Raw genomic sequence first — 23,245 nt, forward strand, 5'->3', positions numbered from 1 at the left:
TTCTCTACACTGCCCATATTCATAGGGAATACACCCATCCCCTTTTCTTGCCCACTTCCCCTCCTTTGTTGACTGAGAAAGTATGCCTGCCTCAGAAGCACACATGGCCTAAGGAGAAATGTGGATGATCCAATTTTCTTAAGAACCATGGTATTGTACAGACATGGTATCAAATGTCTGTGATTCCAGCTACTGGGGAGAATGAGGCAGGAGGATCACAAGTTGGAGACCAGCCTCAGCAACTTATTGAGACCCTGTATCAGAATTTTAAAAAGGGGGTGGGGGGCAGCCCACTGGGGTTGTGGCTTAGTGATAGAATGCTTGACTAGTATGTGCAAGGTCCTAGGTTCAAGGCCAGTAACATAAAGTTTTATTTCAAAATGTATCCCCTTTTCTGTAGAGAACAACCCAAAGAGGGATTTCTTATATTTTATTTTGTGAATATAATTAAAAAACAAAGAAGAGAAAATATAGGGTAATTATAACCACCACCTTCCATTTTCCCCTCTTTGAGAATCTTAACTGCCCAAGATGTTTTACAAATCTGTGTATCTGCAGCAGCCTAGGGACCAAGATAAGGATAGTTTCTTGAGCCAGGAGGGCAAATTTTCTTAAAAGGAAAAGATGGTTGCCTTGGGGTTTTCTCTTCTTCAGTTGTCAATGTCTTCTTCCAGGATTTTAGGGCCTAGCTCCTGTCAGAGGAGCACATGGCCCTGACCTATCTGGTTTCAATAAGCCCCACATAGGTCCAAGTACTTGTGCAAATTGTCTTTAAAAACAGACCTGGGCTGGGCACACTGGCTTGAACCTGTAATTCCAGACTCAGGAGCCTGAGGCAGGAAGATTACAAGTTCAAGACCAACTTCAGCAACTTGGAAAAGCCCTAAGCAACTTAGTGAGACCCTGTCTCAAAACACAAAAAGAGGGCTGGGGATGGGGCTTAGTGGTTAAGCACCCTGGGTTCAATCTCCCCGTATCAAAAACAATAACAATAAAAACAACAGACCTGGGCTTTCTTACTAGAAAATTAATTGTGAATCGGTACAGGGCTCCTTCTGTCTGAGTGGTTTTCAACTCCTGAACTCCGATCCCCATTCATTCACGTATTGATTCTATCTACCAGTAATACCCTGTTGGCAGGGCTGCTAAGCATTCTACAAACTGCAGAGCATGGATCATATAGTTAGCACACAAAAGAAGTTAAGAAAGAATAGTGACCTGGCATGCACAAGGCCCTGGGTTCAAATCCCAGCATCACAAAAATGAAAATAAAAAGAAACTGATTATTTAGGGTTGGAGCATGGAAACCAGCTATAGCTAACCTAGCTATAAATACCCCAGAACTTTGGGTGCTTGAACCATACCACCTGTGCTTTGGATGTGATTCTTCCCTCCCAGCAACCTCTCTGAAGCATTCATCTGCAAGGCAGTTGCTACTAGCGAGACAATTTTTGAATGCACCAAATATAAAACATCAATCCTCTCAGGAGAATCCTGTCAACTGGTGTTCTTAACCACAAGGTGTCACTGGCCATGGCTAGGTTAGGGATCAAACCTGGACTCCCTATTTTGTTACTCAAACTTACAAGCCCCTTATTGGGCTCATAAAACTTGTATTTCTAACAGGAAGGCAGGTAGAGAATGAGAGCTGCTAACCAACTTTCCAGAACTTGAAATCAATCATCCCCTCATCCCACTTCATTTTCACAGATGCATCTAGAAGAACTATGGCATCCCTGCTCTGCACCTTATTCCTTCAGCTGTAAGCATCCTTCCTCCCCACTCCCCTTGCCTATTCACTCACTTCAAGCTCTGTGGAAGATAAAAGTGGCATTGTTGTCCCAGACAAGGAAGAGAGCTGCAGATATTTTCTACCATGGGCACATGGATAATATCAGCTCAGGGTAAGGGGAGTCAGAGGTCTTTGTACTTCTTCCTGTGCCCAGGAAGTACCCAGCTCAGGTCAAAGGGGCCTGCAAGGCTCTTGCTGTGGGGTGGTGGGCAGAGTAATGTTAACAAAGCACTCAGACTATGCTGTATGCTGATGACTCAAGAATCCCATGTGGTCCCACATTCAAACTAGTTGGCCACTTCCAGCAACTAAAATAGACCTCTGATGCTAAAACAGCAGAAAACAGAAGAATAAGACAGGTATATATGCTGATTACAACTATGTAAAGCATACCTATAAAACTACACTTCTCAAGAACTTAAGAGAATAAAGAGCACATAGCTATTTTAGATTCCATACCACTCCTGCAATGTTTTTAATAGTACTTCTTTTCCCCCCAAGAAAATTGTCTTGCTGATCACATTAGATTACAACCTTTTAGCTAGTTTAGGAGTTAACTCCACAGATGATTTGATTCAGGGAGTAAAGAAGAACTGAATGCCTAGGGGGCTAGTGCTTTGGATTGGTCCTTTCCCCCTCCCTTATTAGGCTCAGGGAACCTACCAGAACACAGTTGCCAGTTTAGGATTGGCACTACAATGAGAAATTCCTTCCATGACCACAGCCAACCAAACAACACCAAGATGGGAGTTTAATATATTTGGGCAGGCACAGTGGCACACACATGTAATTTTAGTGGGTTGGTAGGCTAAGTAAGACAAGAGGATCACAAGAGTGAGGCCAGCCTTAAAAAAAAAAAAAAAGAAAAAAGGCTGGGAATGTGGCTCAGTGGTTAAATGCCCCTGGGTTCAATCCCAAGTACCAGTACAAAAATAATAATAATTAAAATAAATTTTAAAAGGCCTGGGGATTTAGCTCAGCACCCCTGGGTTTAATTCTCAGTAACAAAAAAAAAGTGCCTTATATCTAGACATCTTTTAAAGTCAGGCTGCTATGTTTTTGAATGTGCTTGCTTATTCTGGAAAAAGGAACTATTCCCTACCCCCAATAGACTGATTAAAGTCCCTTATTTGTAAAAGCTTATACACTACCCCCCTCATCACCCTATCCCAAATAGTACATAGTCAACCATATAGCACATATCTGGGTATCTGGATGAGTAAAATGATCTCCCTGGAGCCCTGGCCTCAATACCGATGTAGACCTGAGAATTACTTTTCAATCAGTATGTTTAGTATTTTGGTACCAGGGATTGAACTCGGGAGCACTCAACCACTGAACCACATCCCCCGCCCTACTTTTTGTATTTTATTTAGAGACAGGGTTTCACTGAGTTGGTTAGCGCCTCACCATTGCTGAGGCTGGCTTTGAACTCACCATCCTCCTGTCTCAGCCTCCCTACAGATGTGCACCACCGCACTTGGCAAGTTTTTTTTTTTTAAACTCTGCATTTGAAATAGATTTTAGACTCACTGAAATGTTGTAAATAAAGTACAGAGAGTTTCTGCATACCCTTTACCCAGCTTTCCCTAATGGGAACATCCTACCTACCTGATATATTGATCAAAACTATCACATTAGGGCTGGGGTTATGGCTCAGTGGTACAGTGCTTGCATAGCATGTATGAGGCAATGGATTTGATTCTCAGCACCACATTATAAGATATTGTGTCCACTACAACTAAAAATATATTTTTTAAAAACTACCATTAACATTACTATAATACTAGTTACTACTGACTTAATTCAGATTTCAATTTTTCCACCAGTATCTTTTTTCTGTTCAGGACCTAATTCAGGATTGCATGCAGTGTGTACAATATGTTTAGCTTTTAAACTCTCGCCCAGGCAGAAACAAATTTCCCCTCAGGAGGTTAAAGGGTGAACCAGTAGGTGTTCTGAGCAATTTGTGAGGCTGAGCTATTGTACCTAGAAGGAACTCCATCACTTCTATACCAAATCCTTTAATCCATGACACCTTATCACAGCTATTTTCAGAAAACATGTCTTACATTAACACCTCTCATAGTAGTACAAAGGGATTTGACAAGTGGGCTATTTTTAGCAACCAATATTATGAAGATGACAAATTGAGAGGGATGGCCTTCCCTGTTTTCTATGCTTCATTTTTCTTCAAATTGTACTTAAACTTTGCACTGAAGCTCTGATATTTAACTATAACATAAACGCTGAGCAACACCCACACCAACAGGGAAAGGACTCTTTCCAATGTGTTTAGTTTTATTTGCCTGAAATTAAGTAGCAATTTTCAGTGATTGGCTTAATTTCTCAACTTATCATGGTACAAAAGTGATGTGCAATCATTAGAAACAGCATTTCAAATTTTGAGTCAAGATCTTTTCCCAGACCTGGGATATGCAGTTCCATACTCTAAATGATGCTAGGAAGCTCCCAGTCAGCCATACCATCACAAAGGTAAACAACCAAATATTCTACAATGCACTGCATTGGTAAGCTATGATGTTCAATAGGTTAGATGAATTAAATGCATTTTATAATGGGTTTATAGAAACGGAACCCCATCAATTGGGCATGACGACAAGCACCTATATAATCCAAATGACTAGTGAGGCTGAGGCAGGAGGACCACAAGTTCAAAGCCAGCCTCAGCAATTTAGTAAGACCCTGTCTCAAAATAAAAAATAAAAGGGCTTGGGATGCGGCTCAGTGTCAAGCACCCCTGGGCTCAATCCCTAGTATCGGGGGGAAAAAAAGAGATGGAACCCCATAAATCAAGGAGAATCTGTACTATGATCATTTATTTTACATGGAGAGGTGTGGGTAACAGAGTTGAAGAGGTTAAGTAACTTGTCCAAGGTCATACAACATATAAGTGGTAGAGCCAGGTTTGAGCCCAGTCAAATCCCAGTGATGTTCTTTTTAATATTTTTTTTCAGTTCTGGTTGGATACAATACCTTTATTTATTTTTTTATGTGGTGCTGAGGATCAAACCCAGTGTCTTGCACATGCTAGGCAAGCAGTGTACCACTGCTGAGCCACAACCCCAGACCCCAGTGACCACCATGCTACACCACCTCTATGAATATCTACTACATTTCAGGTACTATGCTGATGTCAGAGATACAACAGAAACCAAAATAAAGTCCTTATCCTATCAATCATTACAGCACCAATGGAAGAGAGACTATTTAATAGCTGAGTATAATACAACCCACCCCCGTCTTGCTCTCAAGTATTCCTTGGCTTGGTTAAAAGTGATCAGAAGATGCAAATTATGAATAATTATTGAAATATTTAAATTCCTTGTTCAGGTCCTCAGATCTAAGGTCTATGGCCTCCAAATTTCTCAAGGATCCCTAACAGTTATAAATGGATTTAAGGATATTTACATGTTCCTTCATTATATGGCTGTGGACCATGTGTAGGCATTGTCACCTAGCTTAGTCTCCTTTGAGGAGAAACAATGAGAACTACAATGTAGAAACACATACACTGATGGAAAAATTTAAAGTCTCACACATAATAGTTATATTTCATTTCAACTGTCCTTTTGCACTTGGCATTAATTGGTGAGCTCTAAGGGAGCTTCAATTGGTTCATGACTGCACTTTACTGGCATGCCATTTAGAATTATATTTCTTAGAAAAATGGCTAATGATCCTGTAAGTTATAAATTACAATGTGATCTTAAAGGTGAAAGGTTGGAAAACTAAAATCTCAGCAAATGACAGTCATTCTCTTTTCCTTTTCAGTCCCCAATCAAATGGCATTATCAGAGACTCTGACACTGTGGTTCTCAATGCTGGCTGCACATTGAAATCATCAATGCCTGTGTCCCACCCCCAGAGATTGTGATCATTTAATCTGGGTATGGCCTGGGCTTTGAAGTTTGGGGGAAAAAATCCTGGAGGATTTTAAGGCGCAGACAATTTTGGCAACCAAGCCCTAATCAAAGGATCACAATCATGACTGCACATTAGAATCACCTTGGGAACTCTTAAAGATCAAGATGCCTGGGCCCCACTCTAGGCCAATTAAATAAGAATGTCTGGGGGTAAGGCTCAAGTCCCAGAAACTGTGAGATGTTTTTAAAGCTCTACAGATGATTTCAATATGCTAAGACTGGGAACCACTGTGCTAAATGAAATTCCAAACATGACATAAAGGCAATGGCAAAATTGACACTCATGGTAACTCTAAGATGAGTCTAAGGAGAAGCAGGAAAAAAGGAAATAGGTTGAGAGTAAACCCTTAAAAAATCTATCCTACTTTAAGTGAGCTCACATTTCCCTTGTGTGTTTGAGGGTTAATTTTATGGCTTAGCTAGAATTACTTGCAACTGATGGTACCTAATCCCCACTTTCTACCACAAAAACCTAAACAATTATATGAAGCAAGGGAAAAGTAAATGCTTAAAAGGGATGAAAATCTTTACAAAGGACTGTAAAGTCTAGAGGAGGAAGAAGCAGACAAGATAGTTGACCTACAAATCACTTTTTTTTTTTTTAGTACCTGGGACTGAACTCTCAGGGGTGCTCTGCCACTGAGTCACATCCCCAGCCCTATTTTATATTTTATTTACAGACAACTCACTGAGTTGCTTAGTGCCTCGCTTTTGCTGAGGCTGGCTTTGAACTAGCTATCTTCCTGCCCCAGGATCCTGAGCTGCTGAGATTATAGGCATGCACCACTGTGCCCAGCCTGTTTTCTTGTCTTGTCTTTTTTAAACCTACAATTTTATGTGCACTTTTTCTCATCACACCAGACATTGAGTGTGAAGACAGAAACTTTAGTGATACTAGGTCATACCCAAAATGAATTAAATCAGAACCTCTGAGGCGATGATGCTTAGGAATCTGTTTTAAAAGGTCCTCAGGAGCAGGGCACAGTGAAACAGGCCTGTAATCCCAGAGACTCAGGAAGCTGAGGCAGGAGGATCACACATTCAAAAGCAGCCTCTGCAACTTAGCAAGGCTCTAAGCAACTTAGTGAGAACCTGTTTCAAAATAAAATGGACAGAGGATGTAGCTCAGTAGTAAAGCACCCCTGGGTTCAATTCCTGGTACTTAAAAAAAAAAAAGTCCTCAGATAATTAGAGTTTTGCAAACAAGGCTGAGAACAGTTGCTATAAATCAGTGGTTCTCAAACTTGAGTATGTATCACAAACACCTATAGAGCATGTTAAAACAGACTGCTGGGCCCCAACCCCAATGTTTGATTTAGCCAAGTTGGAGCTTGATAATATCTGTAATAAGCACCCAAGTTACGCTAAAGCTGCTAGTCCAGAGACCACACTTAAGGCCCAACCTAAATCACTGATTCTCATCGTTGACTGCACATTAGAATCTTGGGGTAGGGGGTGCATTTCAAAAATACTAGTGCCTGAGCCCTTCCCCAAACCAATTAAATTGGGATATCTGGGACCCAGGCATTGGTATTTTTTCATTATTCTCTAGGTGATACTAATGTGCTGTTAAGTGAACAATCCATTGCTATAGACTAGATATTTTACAGAAAGATCATACATCTCACATATTAGAATACAGTACTACAAGATTAGATTTTGCCTGAAAAACCCAGCATCTGGATCTTCTAAATATAATTGTACATTAAAAGGAACCAGGGCTCATTGGAAATGGCTGGTTCCAGGACTAGGGCAGGAAAAATGCACAATGAGCCTGGGAATCTTGTGCCAAAATCTAAGGATGGGTTCAAAGACCAATGAAGCCATGTCTAAAGGAAATGGGAACCAGCCTAAAGGGATTCCCCCTGGCCAAACTGGAAAAAATTTGAGCAAAGAAAATGAGCTGAATAGCTGGGCACAGTGGCACATGCCTGTAATCCCACAGCTCAGGAGGCTGAGGCAGGAGGATTGGAGTTCAAAGCCAGCCTCAGCAAAAGCCAAGGCACTGAGCAACTCAGTGAGACCCTGTCTCTAATAAAATATAAAATAGGACTGGGATGTGGCTCAGTGGTTGAGTGCCCCCAAATTCAACCCCCAGGACCAAAATTAAAGAAGCTGAATACATAACACTGAAATTAAGTAAGAAATACAAGTGATATTTTAAAAAACTGCCATAATTGGCAATGATATATGAACTTCTTTTTTCTATGAAAATTTGTATTTAAATGGAAAGGATTATATACACTTCCCTTGCCTTTTTGAAGAAACTAGTTAATGCCCTATAGATGCGGAAAAACTCATTTTTACAGTAGAATATCAGCTATAAACAGTGAATGACTGATTTAGGAAATCAAGATTGTATAACTCCCAATTAAATTACTATCAGAAAATTTTAAAAACTAAATAAAATAGTAATAAATGGATGCTAAAATCTTTAGCTAAGAGGTTATTGGAAACAGGAGTGTTGCAAGTACCAGTTGCAAGGTACCAGTTGGGGACGTGGCTCAGTGGTCAAGTGCTCCTGTTTTTTTTTTTTTTTTTTTTTCCTGGTACCAGGAAAAAAAAAAAAAAAAAAAAACAAGGCTGGGTATATGGCTCGTGTAACAACTGCTAGGCCCTGGGTTCCATTCTCAGTTCCACACACACATAATTATAGATATTATCAAAAATATTCTAATCTGGATCTAATCAAGCAATTTGACCTAATTTCCAGTTTACAAGAAATTCATGGGTTGGAAGAAGGAATTAAAAACCCCATAAGAAAACAAACCATCCTGATTTACCCAAGACTAATGGGATTCTCCAGATGCAGAATTAGTGCTTGCTCAAAATGGCAAGAGTCCAAGGCAAACCAGGATAGTTTTTAGACTATGGTCAAACAAATCCATAACATGGGACAGGCCTGGTTCTCAAGAAGTCAGTGCCACGAAGAGTAATTCAGGAGAATGAGGCAGGTGGATCACAAATTCATGGTCAGCCTCAGCAACTTTGCAAGATGCTCAGCAACTTAATGAGACCCTGTATCAGAATTAAAAATAGAAAGGGTTGGGGTTGTAGATTGGTGATAAAGTGCCCCTGGGTTCAATTGCCAGTGCCATGAAAATTAAAAAGATGGGGAGAATGTACTAGATTTGAAGACTGAAAAGACACAACCAAATACAAAGAATGAATTGGCCATGAAAGACTTTTGGGGGGCAATTGAATATACACCCACTCAGCCAGGTCATGCATGTAAATAAACCATGCAATATACTGGTTACTTTAACTGTTTTCTTCTTGTAATGACTTTCTGGATGAAGAATGTTGTACTCTGATAGAAACTCTAGTGCAAACTCCATCATATCTGTGAACCACAAGGTAGTCTAGATCACACTTTATGAAGCAATGGACTACATATTTTCTCGGTAACAAGTGCTGAGAACTTGTTAATTTTCTTAGCTGGGCTTATGTTATTATGTATGGCTATGTACAAAAATGTCTTTATGCTTACAAGATGATGAGGTATTTAAAAGTTAAGTGTCAAGGTACTTACAAATTCACTTTCAAATGGTTTATTGAATAACATTTACTCAGGGCTGGGGTTGTAGCTCAGTGGTAGAGCGTTTGCCTAGCATATGTGATGCACTGGGTTCGATTCTCAGCACCACATTAATAAATAAATAAAGGTACTGTGTCCATCTACAATTAAAAATGTAATATTAAAAAAATTTACACATGTTATATTAACACACCATGTTAACATTTGTTGAATCTTGGTGGCAGATTTATGGCTTGTTGTACTCATCTGTCAATTTTCTTTTATGCCTGAAATTTTTCATAATAAAATTGATGAAAGCTCAATTCTAAAATGAGCTAACAGGATATAAAATAACAAAATAATGAGGAAGGAAATTGTCCATAACCAATCCTGTATTTATCCATTCACTAGATATCCCTTCAAAGAAAAATATCCAAGTTTAAAAACCAGATGAGTTAGCCAGAAGAGGTAAGGAAAAAAAGTTGAGGAAACAGTTTTTTGTTGTTGTTGTTGTTGTTCTTTTAAATCTACATCCCTAGCCATTTTATTTTTTTTCTTTATTTGAGACAGTGTCTTGCTAAGTTGCTTAGGGCCTCATTAAGTTGCTGGGGCTGGTGTGAACTCATGATCCTCCTGCCTCAGCCTCCTGAGTTGCTGGGATTACACGCATGTGCAACCACACCCAGCCAGGAAACAGAATTTTAAAAGGACCAAAATGGAAGAAATTTGTCCTTTTAGGAAAAGTTATTCAATGTGTACAGAGAAATGAGGCTCCCTAGATTATGAAGTGGCTTTTTAGGTTCATAAAGGAGTTTAGTACTTTATTTTAAAAATAGTAATAAGCCAATGACAGATTTTGAAAGCAATGGAGAAACATAATGCAATGTGCATTTTAGAGAAAAAAAACCTAGGCTGTAGAGAATTTTCGGAATGGAAGGGGATAAGGAGTGGATATAAACAACATCAGTTGGAAAGATGACTTTTGCAATAAAAATCTGGCGAGAAATGATTATAGCCTGCAGGGTTGGCAATTTGATGATAAATTAGATGAGGGCAATAGTACAGGATAATTCAGATCATTCCTAGGCTTCTCACTCCAATGACTCTGTAGACTGGTATATTCATTAAGAATAGGAATAGAGGAGGAAGAACAGGTTCAGGGAAAAGAAAGGACTCAACATTGAATACATTGAGTTTGGAGTATTTAGAGGAAATAACCAGGTGGAGCCAGGTGCAGTGGTGCATGCCTGTAATCCTAGCAGCTTGGGAGGCTAAGACAGGAGGATTGCGAGTTCAAAGCTAGCCAGCCTCAGCAACGTAACAAGGCCCTAAGCAACTCAGCAAGACTGTCTCTAAATAAAATATAAAAAAGGGTTGGGGAAGTGGCTCAGTAGTTAAGCACCCCTGTGTTTAATCCCCAGTACAAAAAAATTAAAAAGATATACAGGTGGAAATCTACCTTTTAGGCAGTTAAAACAGGAATAAGAGAACTCTGGTTTCTGGCTTAGATAACGGGTAGATGCTGTCGCCATTTACTCATATTGGGGGGGGGATATAGTTGCATTATAAATTCAGGGACCAAGGATGTAGTTCAGTGGTACAGCATGTGCCTATCATGTGTGAAACCCTAGGTTTTATCCCCAGCACTACAAACAAAACAAAATCTAAATTTTAAAATTCTTTGGTTATAAAAATCTTTTCAAGGGCTGGGGCTGTGGCTCAGTGATAGAGCACTTGTCTAGCATATGTGAGGCACTGGGTTCGATCCTCTGCAACCACATATAAATAAATAAATAAAATAAAGGTCCTTCAACATCTAAAAATATATTTTAAAAAATCTTCAAAATGTAACCCCAAAAGATGGGGAATTTTTTTTAAATGTATGTTTCAATACGAAATATATATATAAAATATGTATGCTTATATATATGTGCATATATACATGTTTCTGTTTTCTATTACATAAAATTAAAACATAAGGAAGTAGGGAAAAAAACTTAGTTGACTACCATAAGCAAAGGCTTAATCATTTTAGATTATTTCCTTCTATTAAAATGAATAGTCATCGTAATATGTGTGGTGTGTGTGTGTGTGTGTGTGTGTGTGTGTATTATGCTCTTTTGATGTCTTTAAAAAAAAATACCTTTTTGGTTGCAGAGACTGCCCTTCCTAGAGTTAACTAATTCTTGCTACCTTAAGGGTGTAGGCAGAAGGTGCCTGTTCATCAACTTTCCATCACTGTGACAAAAAGATTTGTTCGGTTCATGATTTCAGAGGTTTCAGTTCAAAGTCACTTGGCCCCATTGCTTCTGGGCCTAGGGAAAAGAACAACATCATGGCAGGGAGTACATAATGTAGAGAAAAGCTGTTTACCTCATAGTGGCCAGGAAGCAAAGAGAATAGATGTCCAGGATGCCCCAGTCCTTTTCAAGGGGATGACCTCAATGACTTAATTTCCTTCCACCAGGCTCCACCTCCTAAAAGTTCCACCATCTCACAATCGCTCCACAGGCTATGGATCAAGCCTTCAACACATTGGATCTGTAATGTGCCCCAAAGTCCCAACTGTAGCAATGTCCTTTATATACAAAGGGACCCAATTCAGAGGCCTACCACCTCTATCTGGTTGGTGTACTCCAAGGAACAACATTATTCTACCCGAATCATCCTAGGGCAAAGTACCAGACAACTAGAAACCACACCTATAGCTCAAGCCTGTAACAACTGTTCAAACTAGTTAATCCTAAACTGTTCACCCTTCCTTATCTTTCCAGAAGAATCCCCAGTAAAGGCTATGGCCTAAACCTTCCCCTTGCTCTTGCCTCCTGCCTCCTGCCAACCTTGGTGTCTTTCTTATGTATGTGTCCCTGAGTGATATGGGATGCCTTCTGTCCCTAGGACCTGTGAGATAATAAATATTGTTCTCTGGAGCCTCTCCTGTGTCTCCTTTTGTAGCTGCACCTGACTGACCATCTCATAAAAGAAAAGGAAATAAAATATAGTAGCTTCAACATATATTTTTCTGATAAAGAGGCTTCTCTAGAAGTATTTAGGACTCAGAATTACAAATACCAGTTGACCTGATATCATTTTTTAAATTATGCAATGATTGCTAAATTACATATCCTTAGAGTATTAAAAAGTCAAAACATAATCTGTGTTGGTGGGCAACTGTTCAAGAAAAACTCCAGAATTGAAGAAATCATGAATTAGAGAATTTTGAAGTCAGTTTTCCATATATACTTTATTGTAATACATATTATAATAGCTCCAGATTCTGTAGCTTTCTGCCTTCATACTACACAGCAATTACAGGTATTTGATCTCTTCTTTGAAAACCTCCCTTCCCTTGGTGTCTCCCCAATAATTCAATCTCCTTCTGTGGGTGATATCTAATTGGTTGTTCCTAGAGAAAACCATATTTTTAAAGGTTATTCAACAAGCCTCAAATCCTAAAAAACCAAAGGAATGAATCTCTACTGATGATCAGTCACCCTACAATCACTATAGCAGCTGGCTCTGCTTTTTTAAGTTCAAGTTCTAACTCTTGATTATCTCATGACCTTTTAAGTCTTAAAATATCTAGAAATAGTAAAATGCACAGATCCCAGGCAATGTGAAATTATTATCACCTGCTAAAAAAACTCAGTTGTCATGCTGCAAGCAGAATGAGAAGGAGGAAACAAGACTATAAACTGGTGCCAAGGGATCTATGTCAGCTGATAGGAAAAGGAAGGGAGAAGTCTAAATCTAGGGCCAAGATGTGGTGAGTGGTCAAAACTTGGCAAACATGAATAATCAGAGGAACCTAACAATTAAGGTTAAATCTGCCTCAAACAGGAGCCTACTATATTCTTCCTGTTCATGATCCAAAGACTAGTTTCCCTAATAATGTTCTCAGAGTCTGCAGTGTAACAATATCACAAACCTGGAAGTTTCCAACATTTCAGCCTCAACAAATAACCTTCAGTGTTCTAGGAGGCTTCTTATCGAGTAAAGAGGAGCACCAGCTCGCAGTGCAGGGTATGGGGAAACAAATCCACAGGTACAGCTCGGCTCAGGACAAAAGGCTCACCTAGAAGCTTCTTAGCAGAGTTTGGAGGACAGCACAGCCTGTAAAAACAAATCATATTGATTTCTAAAAACAAAAGTACATACAAGAACACAAATGCTGAAAATGAACAGGGCACTGTGGTGCACACCTGTAATCTCAGTGGCTCTGGAGGCTGAGGCAGGACACGAGTTCAAAGCCAGCCTCAGCAACTTAGTGAGGCCCTAAGAAACTCTGAGACCCTGTCTCTAAATAAAATACAAAAAAGGGCTGGGGATGTGGCTCAGTGGTTAAGTGCCCCTGGGTTCAATACTCAGTAGTAAAAAACAAACAAACAAACAAAAAAAACTGCTTAAAATGGAAGCCTTTCCTTTGTGTTCCCACAACATCCCATGTTTCTCTCATATATCTAGTTCATCATATTTAATGTAATGGTTTTTCTTTTTTTTTAATTTTTATCTGCAGATGGAAATAATGTCTTTATTTTTATGTGGTGCTGAGGATTGAACCCAGTGCCTCCTGCATGAAGGGCAAGAGCTCTACCACTGAGCTACAATCCCAACCCCAAATGTAATGGTTTTTCTTATCCATCTTTTTAAAATTATTTTAATTGTCAGTGAACCTTTATTTATTTGTGGTGCTGATAATCGAACCCAGTGCCTCACACATGTCAGGCAAATGCTCTACCACAGAGGTACAACCCCAGCCCCTTATCCATCTTCTTAACTGGAGTTCAGATGCTCCTCAACTTATGATGAGGTTTTTTTTTTTTTAAAGAGAGAGTGAGAGAGGAGAGAGAGAGAGAGAGAGAGAGAGAGAGAGAGAATTTTTAATATTTATTTTTTAGTTTTTGGTGGACACAACATCTTTGTTGGTATGTGGTGCTGAGGATCGAACCCGGGCCGCACGCATGCCAGGCGAGTGCGCTACCGCTTGAGCCACATCCCCAGCCCTTATGATGAGGTTTTAAGTTCTGATAAACCCATAGTAAGCTGCAAATATCAAGTCAAAAGTACATTTCACAGGCTAGATTAGAGCATATGCTTAACATGCACAAAGCCCTGGGTTCAATCCCACAGTATCAAAAAAAAAAAAAAAAGATTCTTTGGTAATCATGTGACTGGGAGATGTGGTCTGCTGCTGCTGCCAAGCATCATGGTATTGCTAGCTCAAAAAATCATGAAAATTCAAAGTGTGGTTTTCACTGAATGTGTATACCTTTCACATCATCATAAAAAAAAAAAATTTCAACCATCATAAGGTAAAGACCATCTGTAGGGGCTGGGGATGTGGCTCAAGCGGTAGCGCGCTCGCCTGGCATGCGTGCGGGCCCAGGTTCAATCCTCAGCACCACATAACAACAAAGATGTTGTGTCTGCCGAGAACTAAAAAATAAATATTAAAATTCTCTCTCTCTCTCTCTCTCTCTCCCTCTCTCTCTCCCTCTCCTCTCTCACTCTCTTAAAAAAAAAAGACCATCTGTATAATATTTCTGAGGATATAACTGAAGCAAAAGCCATTTATCATTCATCTGTGTTCCCAGATGTGACAGGGAGTTCAACATATATTTGGTAAATGGAATGTGAAGCCTAAGTCAGGTATGGCCTAAGTCAGGTATGTTCTGTATGATTTGCATACAGAAGGCAATTACTAAATATTCACTGAATTATATTCATTCTATTGAAATTTTCAAAGTAGATCACTTCTCCCCCCTTTCTCAATGGCTCATTATAGAAAATGCAGTCAGACAAAAAAGAACAAAAATTCACTTATAAACTCCAGAAGAATCATCACTCCAAACTTTTCAGTGTATACCTTACAAATTATGTGTATTTAAGTTGATTTTTAAAGATGGAGGTGCATTGTACTTAGTTCGTACTGCTTTACAACGCGCTTCTTCACACATCACGAGCACCTCTCCATTATAGGTAAAGCTACCGCACATTTACTGGCAATATGCCATTTCACTAGATAGATGTAACAGTTTATTTATATAATTGCTTGCTACTGGAAATCTAAGCTGCCTCTAACCTTTTGCTATTTCAAAAAGTCCCTCTGTGAATATAAGTAGTTATAGCTTTGCACATAATTTTAGCTATTTAGTGGAACTGCTAAGTTGAAGAGCCTATATTTTTTTAAGGCCTTAAGACATGTACCACTAAACTGTTCTAAAAAAGGTTGTTTCCAGTTTAAACCCAAGAAAAGTGGAAGAGTGTTTGTTTCCCTGGATAACACTCAAGTTTAAGCAGCACTGTTCCATTAAAAATGGTGGCTCAAGCCTGTAATCCCAGCGGCTCAAGAGGTTGAGGCAGGAGGATCGCGAGTTCAAAGCCAGCCTCAGCAAAAGCAAGGTGCTAAGCAACTCAGTGACACCCTGTCTCTAAATAAAATACAAAATAAGGCTGAGATGTGGCTCAGTGGTCAAGTATCCCCTTTCCCACCGCCAAAATTAAAAAAAAAAAAATCAAGTACAAGACAAAGATATTCAGTATTACATTTACAATAGAACATTTTTAATACAATAAGGAAAAAAAGTTTTGGAAGGAACAACTTTGCAAACATTATGCCATTTGAAAGAAATCAGATGCAAAGACTCATACAATATAGGATTCGATGTGTATGAAATGCCCAGAGTAGGCAAATCTATAGAGACAGAATAGTGATTTCCTAGGACCAGAGGGTTGTGGTGGGAAGTAAATAAATGATTTCAATAGGTATAGGGTTCATTTTTGAGATGACAAAGCATTCTGGAATTAGATCATGGAGATGGCTCCTCAAGTCTAAGAACATATCAAAATTCATTGAATCATATCCTTCAACTGGGTGAATTGTATGACACATGAATTCTATATAAATAAAGCTGTTAAAATAACACACCCTAGAGATTTTCATAGAGAACATAGTCATTCGTTTTCATACTAGTACGACATTCTATTGTGTGGATAAGCACATTTGATTTAATCAGTTCTTTTCCGATGGTCTTTAGTCTATTTAATCTTTTGCTGTTAAAATACTGCAATAACTTTATAGTCACTTTACATGTATGAATTTTACCTGTAGAATAAAGCCTCAGGAATGGAATTTCTGGTTCTAAGGGTATATATACTTCTGTAATTTTAATCTATATTTCTAAATTTCCCCCCAAAAGGATAGTACCAATTTCCATAGGGTTAGTGCTCAATTTACCACATTTAGTTTTTTAAATGCATATTATCTCATATTATTGCCAACCGTGCATATCAAACTTATACTTTTGCCAATCTGAGATGTAAAAAGTGGTATCTCAATATACTTTTAATTTCATTTCCATTACTATGGGAGAGGCAGTATCATTTCATGGTTTGTAACCCATTTATAAAATGTCCTTTTCATATCCTGTTTATTTTTCTGCTGCACTGTAGTTCTTTTTCTTATTGATTTCCAGGAGTCTGCTATAGACTAAGAAGTTTTTGTGATATAAACTACAAATATTTTTTGTCTTCTGTCATTGCTTATGGAACTTTTCATCATGTGTAAGTTACTGACTTAAGTTTTATTGAGATAGAATTCACATACAATATAGCTTACCCACTTACAATTCAGTGATTTTTAGTATATTCACAGAGTTGTGCATCCATCATCACAATCAATTTTGGATCACTTTCATTTCATTAGTCCAATATTCCACACACCTCTTAGCAATCACATACCATGTCTCCCCAGAACCCACCTCCACCCTAGGTAACCATAAATCTATTATGTTTCATAGATTTGCCTATTGTACACATGTCGTATAAATGGAATCATACAATATGTGGTCTTTTGTGTCTGGCTTTTGCATATATTTTTGCAATTCCTATTCCATGGGTTGACTTTTTTTTGGGGGGAGGGGTACCAGGGATTGAACCCAGGGGCATTTAACCACTGAGCCACTTCCCCAGCCCTTTTTGAATATCTTATTTAGAGACAAGTGTCACAGAGTTGCTTAGGGCCTAAGTTGCCAAGGCTGGTTCTGAACTCAAGATCCTTTTGCCTCAACCTCCAAGCTGCTGAGATTACAGGCTTGCACCACTGCAACCGGCAACTTTTTTACTTTCTTGATGCTATCATTTGAAGCACAAAATTCTTTTTTATTATTTCAATACATTATTTTTGTCCTTGGGCTTTTGATGTGACATCAAAAGCCTAATCTAAGGTCACAGAGACATAAAATCATATTGGTTTTCTTCTAAGAGTTCTTTAGTTTCAGCTCTGACATTAAGTTTTATGACACATTTTGAATTCATTTCTGTGTATAGTATAACAAAAGGAAAAGTTACATGTGCCTCATAATGACATTTCAGTCAACAACAGACTGCATTTTTTACAGTGGTCACATAAGCTTATTTCATTTAGTAACATCTTAGCCATCATGGTTTGTGTAAGTATACTCTATGCATACTGGAAAAAAATCACCAAATGACTCATTTCTCAGATCATATTCCTGTAGTTAAGCAACACACAACTATATTTTTATATAGTCAGATAGAACAACCTTTTATCACATGGCTTCTGAATTCTCAGAGATGGCTTCTGCATGCCAAGATTATAATGAATGCTACGATGTCTTAGGGTGAAGTTATGGTTCTCCCCCATTTTACCAGTTAAATCTTTGATTAGTTTCTGATTTATCCTGGGTTTACAGCTTTTTTTTTCTTTTGCCATGGCTACATGGCTGTCCAACACCATTTATTGAATAGTTCATCTTTTCCTCCACATTTAAGATGCCACCTTCACTACACATTCAGAAATATTTTAAGCTGGGTATAGTGGCACACACCTGTAATCCCAGTGGCTTGCTTGGGTGGCTGAGGCAGGACGATCACAAATTCAAAGCAGCCTCAGCAACTTAGTGAGGCCCTAAGCAACTCAGTGAGACTCTGTCTCTAAATGAAATATAAAACAGGGCTGGGGATATGGCTCAGTGATCGAGTACCCCCGAGTTCAATCCCTTGTACAAAATCCACAGATTTGCCGTTTTTTTCATTTATGACTTCATGGTTTTATTTTACCCCTTCATATTTAATTACCTTTTTGTTTTGGGCAGTACTAGAGATCAAATCCGGGAGTGATACACCTCTGAATTACACTCCCAGCCCTTTGTAAGACTGATTCTACATTGCCAGTCTGGCCTCAAAATTGCCATCCTCCTGCCTCAGCCTCCATAATCACCGTGATTACAGGATTATACCACTATGCTCAGCTTTATATTTTTTTCTCAGAATTCCTTATTGTTTACATATCAAATGTTAACAGATTTTTTGTTTCACAATTCATTAACTTATGGATTTTTTTTGGCAGGACTGGAGATTGAACCCAGGACTTCACACATGCCAGGCAAGCACTCTACAAGTGAGCTACATTCCAGGCCAACTTAATTTTCAAGTCCACAAGCTAAAAAGTAACAATAAACCTAAAGAAAACTGAAGAGAAAGAAAAAATAATGATAAAAAAAAAACCTAATCTGGGCTAGGGATGTAAGTCAGTGGTAGGATGCTTGCATAGTGTGTATGAAACCATGGGTTCAATTGCAAAAATCCAAATAGCTGACCAGGGCCAAAACTAGAATGAAGTGAGTTATAAGCATTTAAGCATTTGGAGCAAAATTTAACTGGCCATCAAAAATCCCAGTAATCAATATAATAAATACTATGATGCAATATTTTAGAATATCAAATTGGAAAGTTCCAGCCTATAGGCTAGTCACCTACTTTTATAAATGTTTTATTGAACTCAATACCAGGATTAGGGTAAGGCACTGAGGCAAGGTTTAGCAAGTGCAAGGGCATTTAAAATTAACACATAATAATTTTACATATTTATGGAATACAGTGTGATATTTCAGTGGGATATTTCAGTGGGATATCACTCCATGGTTAAGCACCCTAGGTTTAATCCCTAACACCAAAAGGGGGAAAAAAAAGGATAAATGATATGAATGGATACTTCTCAAAAGAAAAAATTCAAAATGATCAGCAAAATTGCTCAATAACATTAGCAATGATGTAAATGGAAGTCAAAACCACAATGAAATGTTATGTCATCCCAGGTAAAATGGCTACTATAAAAAAGACAAAAATTAAATGCTGATGAGAATGTGGAGAAAAAGGAACTCTAACACAGTGTTGGTGGGGATGTACATTAGTATAGCCACTAGGGAACAATTTAGAGTTTTCTCAACAAACTAAAAATAGATCTATTATATAATTCAGCTATTCCACTTTTGGGTAAATATGACAATCATATTCAAGAAATAAAATCATCTTATCCAAGAGATAGTGGAACACCTATGTTCATTCCTATGTTATGTTAAATAAAATAAGACACAGAAAGACAAATACCACATATTTTCATGTGTAGACTCTTAAATAAAAAAGGGCTGGCTATATAGCTCAGTAGTAAAGCACCTGAGTTCAAGCCCCAGTACTCAAAATAAAGAAAAATAATTAAAATATTGTATTAAAATTTCATCTTAATCACTGAAATTTGACAGCCTCTTAAAACTACATACCCAAAGTTAGTGTCTGTCTTGCCCCAACCTAGACCAGGACCTTAAATGACTTTTAAAAGTGGTATAATTTTTTTTTTCTTTTAGTTTTCTTTATGCCTCTCTACATTTTCTAAATTGTGTACAGTAAGCATGGATTACTTTGATAATAAGAAAAAGTAATTTTTTTAAGGAGAGAGAGAGAAATAGAATTTTTTTTTTTTGGTAGATGGACACAACACAATGCCTTTTTTATTTAACGTGGTGCTGAGAATCGAACACAGGTCCGCCCGTGCTAAGCGAGCGCTCTATCACTGAGCCACAATCCCAACCCAAGAAAAAGTAATTTTTAACAAGAAGCTAAGACTCACTCAATAATGTTCCTTGTGGTTTCACCATGGGGCTTGCAGGAAACAAAAACTAGAGTGCGGATGGCCCTGCAGTTTCGAATTGCTTGAACCACCTGGTAATCTGATGGAAAAAATAACTTATTAACATAATTAACCTATCATGGTCACATTATCATGAACTCCTGACAAGGACATAGGATTGGTTAGGAATAGAGGAGAAGCTAATAATTAGTACACCAAGAGCCCCCTTAGCATGGTGTGGGAATGAGGAATCAAAGCTGGGAAGACATCATAGGGAACATCCAACTAATCCATTCCTCCTTACGCAGTCCAGCGCGGGCTGGGTTCACCACAGCAACGATTAACTGCCTATCTTCCTTTGATTTGAGTAGCTGTGGCAAAATCGTTTCTGCTCTACCAGTGTAAAATTCACAGTTGGTGATGCCTGCAGAAGAGATACACATATGATAAAACTTGACCCCAGGAAGAGAAGGTTCAGCTTTATCAAAATGTATAGGAGCCAGGGCTCTGCCATCTTCCTTTTGATTCTAGCGTACCTATGAAAAACAATGAAAGAGATGCATTTGGACTGCTTCATTCTTTTTTTTAATATTTATTTTTTGGTTGGACACAATATCTTTATTTTTATGTGGTGCTGAGGATCGAACCCAGGGCCTCACATGTGCTAGGCAAGCTCTCTACTGCTGAGCCATAACCCTAGCCCCCTGCTTCATTTTTTCCAAAATATTTTTGGAACATCTCAGTAAGCCTTTCAGCTTGAAAGACTAGTGTTATTTTACAACTTAATGACTCACATGTATGTAAGTACCTATATCAAATGAGAACCTTGACTTTTACTCAAGCATTCTTCCTGCTGGACTGGAGGATTTTGCCCAGCCTCAAGAGCTATCTGAAGGTAGGGTAGAAGGAAAAAGATAATTGTTTTCTATATAATAGTTTGGGATGATTTTATTTGACGAAAAGGTTCTGCTGCTGAAAATATAGGTTTGAAACTTGTCATATTACATAATGATGCCTTGTGATTCTAATATCAAGAAGTCTCTTCTGTCTCAAGTTTTATGAGTTCCCTTCCTATCAGCTGGGCTTATTCCTTTTCTCAGGCTCTTCTGGACAAAAAAATTGATACTGGGAACTTTTCCAGAAAATCATCAGGACCCAACTCCTGACTATTCCAGAATTTTGCCTTCCCAAGTTCAAGGATACAGTAGTTCTCCTTTTTCATATAACTCTTTCTATATCATGGAAACAATTGCATCTCTTTTATTCCCCAGTCCCAGAGATAGAAGCCAGTACTATGCACACAGTAGGCAAGTGTTGTACCACTGAACTATGGCCCTTCAACTGTATCTCTTAATTTCCCCCAAAATGGTAACTGTTTACCATTGAAGGCTGCAGTCCACCTGGCATCCTCTACTGCCTGCTCCACTAATTCAATCCCGAGGATCTGGGATGCATGCCGAGCCAGAGACAGGCCAATCACACCTGGCGAAATCAGAGGATAAGAGGAAGGCATTTCAGGGTTTTAAACACATTTATGCCTATACCACCTACCCTACCCACCCTAAAATGACTCTGAATATTATGTAGACAGCATTTGGGAGTTCGCATCACACAGCTTCTTCCTTGGGCTATCACTTGCCAGTTCCACAGCAGATGTCAAGGAGGATGGTATTAGAATTCACTCCACTCAGCTCTCCCACAGTTCGATAGAGCATCTCTGCACCAGCAGTGTTAATCTGGAAAAAAGCATCTGGAGAGATGCGAATCTTCAAACCCAGGAGATCTTCAAAGATATGAGGTTCCCCAAATAGGAGCTGGTAGGGGGACTGCTGATGGCTACAACGGGTCATTTTGCTAGGAAAGAAAGACAAATCATCTTAGAATGTCAGACCATTCCATCTCTAGAGCTTGGTTGGAAGGGGATGCCCCTATCTTGGCAAGGAGACAGAGCTTCCTTGCCATGGCTCTGAGGGCTCTGTAGGAATTCCAATCTCAAAAGATGGGGGCACATGCAGATACTCTCACTTTTACATACTGGTCTGGATTCTCAGACTTGGCTGGTATACGAAAACCAGGACCACTCAAGCCTAGATCCTCTGCTGTCAATAGCCCTGGACCAGCAATCCACAAACCCCAGCAATCCACAAACCCAGACTACAGCAAGCCATCAGGCTCCTACTTGCTTGTTTGGCTGTCCCAGATATACCATTCCTGGAAGTAAAGTGAGGTCAAGTCACAGACTGCTCCAGGGCCTTTGATGAAAAATTCCTTTATGGCTTCCTTCTGAATATGGAGCTCCTCCTGTCCAGACCACAAAAATCAGGAGTCTAGGAAAGACTTACCTCTAATAAATTTTCTCTCCAAGTTCTATGTTAATCAGTCCTACAGTAGTCAGACAAGAAGATATGTCTCTCAAATCTCACTATAACACTTAACATAAAACAACATTCTATAGGAAGAAAAAACATACTATTTTCACATCTCAGTAGAAGCACTGCTTAACTTTTCAGCTTTTACCAAACCTATACAATAGAATTGGTACTTTCTTTAGTTAGAGCTTCTAATAGTTCTCTAAAGAAAGTGAGAGTTGTCTGGGTGCAATGGCGCAGACCTGTAATCCCAGTGGTTCAGGAGGCGGAGGCAGGAGGATTGGGAGTTCAAAGCCAGCCTCAGCCATTTAGTGAGGCTCTAAGCAACTCAGTAAGACCGTGCCTCTAATAAAATGCAAAACAGGGATAGGTATGTGGCTCAGTGGTTGAATGTCCCTGAGTTCAATCCCTGGTACTTCTCACCAAAACAAAAACAAAAACAACAACAACAAAAAGAAAGTGTGAGTTATTCTTGTAAAAAAGGAGATAAACTAAGCTTCTGTCCCATCATGCAATGGCAATAACTTTCCACTGCCTTCATACTTCTCCACTTCAGAAATCCCAACACTACCTCAGAAGACATGAGTCCTAGAAGAAATGAAAGAAATTCACAGAGGAGAATGAGAATGGTAGCTCCTTTTGTTTAGTTCAGAATACCTGGAAAATCCCTACATCATTACAGAGAGCCTAAGC

The 23,245-nt window shown here is 38.9% G+C and overlaps 2 protein-coding genes across 12 annotated transcripts in view; both read right to left on the reverse strand.

Moving 5' to 3' along the window:
- Xkrx (XK related X-linked) overlaps positions 1-11,787 on the reverse strand; it is a 75,259-nt gene extending 63,472 nt beyond the window's left edge. The window contains exon 1 of the mRNA XM_078034485.1: positions 11,630-11,787. Coding sequence (XP_077890611.1) covers positions 11,630-11,634 — 5 coding nt within the window. The 5' untranslated portion in view covers positions 11,635-11,787. The remainder of the gene's footprint in view (positions 1-11,629) is intronic.
- The window catches only part of Trmt2b (tRNA methyltransferase 2B), an 82,601-nt gene that overhangs the window by 32,659 nt on the left and 26,697 nt on the right, over positions 1-23,245 (reverse strand). For 7 of the 11 annotated variants that reach the window (XM_078034481.1, XM_078034479.1, XM_078034480.1 and 4 more), the window contains 6 exons: positions 22,363-22,484; positions 21,823-22,037; positions 21,564-21,665; positions 20,488-20,607; positions 20,184-20,283; positions 12,482-13,369 (listed from right to left, as the gene is read on the reverse strand). In XM_078034481.1, the coding sequence (XP_077890607.1) occupies positions 13,243-13,369; positions 20,184-20,283; positions 20,488-20,607; positions 21,564-21,665; positions 21,823-22,037; positions 22,363-22,484 (786 nt within the window). In that variant the 3' untranslated portion in view covers positions 12,482-13,242. Of the gene's footprint in view, positions 1-12,481; positions 13,370-20,183; positions 20,284-20,487; positions 20,608-21,563; positions 21,666-21,822; positions 22,038-22,362; positions 22,485-23,245 lie in introns of those variants that run through there. The other 4 variants (XR_013431764.1, XM_078034483.1, XR_013431765.1 and 1 more) reach the window with 4 other exon arrangements.

The sequence above is a fragment of the Ictidomys tridecemlineatus genome, chromosome X, assembly GCF_052094955.1.
Source record: "Ictidomys tridecemlineatus isolate mIctTri1 chromosome X, mIctTri1.hap1, whole genome shotgun sequence".
NCBI classification, from domain to species: domain Eukaryota; kingdom Metazoa; phylum Chordata; class Mammalia; order Rodentia; family Sciuridae; genus Ictidomys; species Ictidomys tridecemlineatus.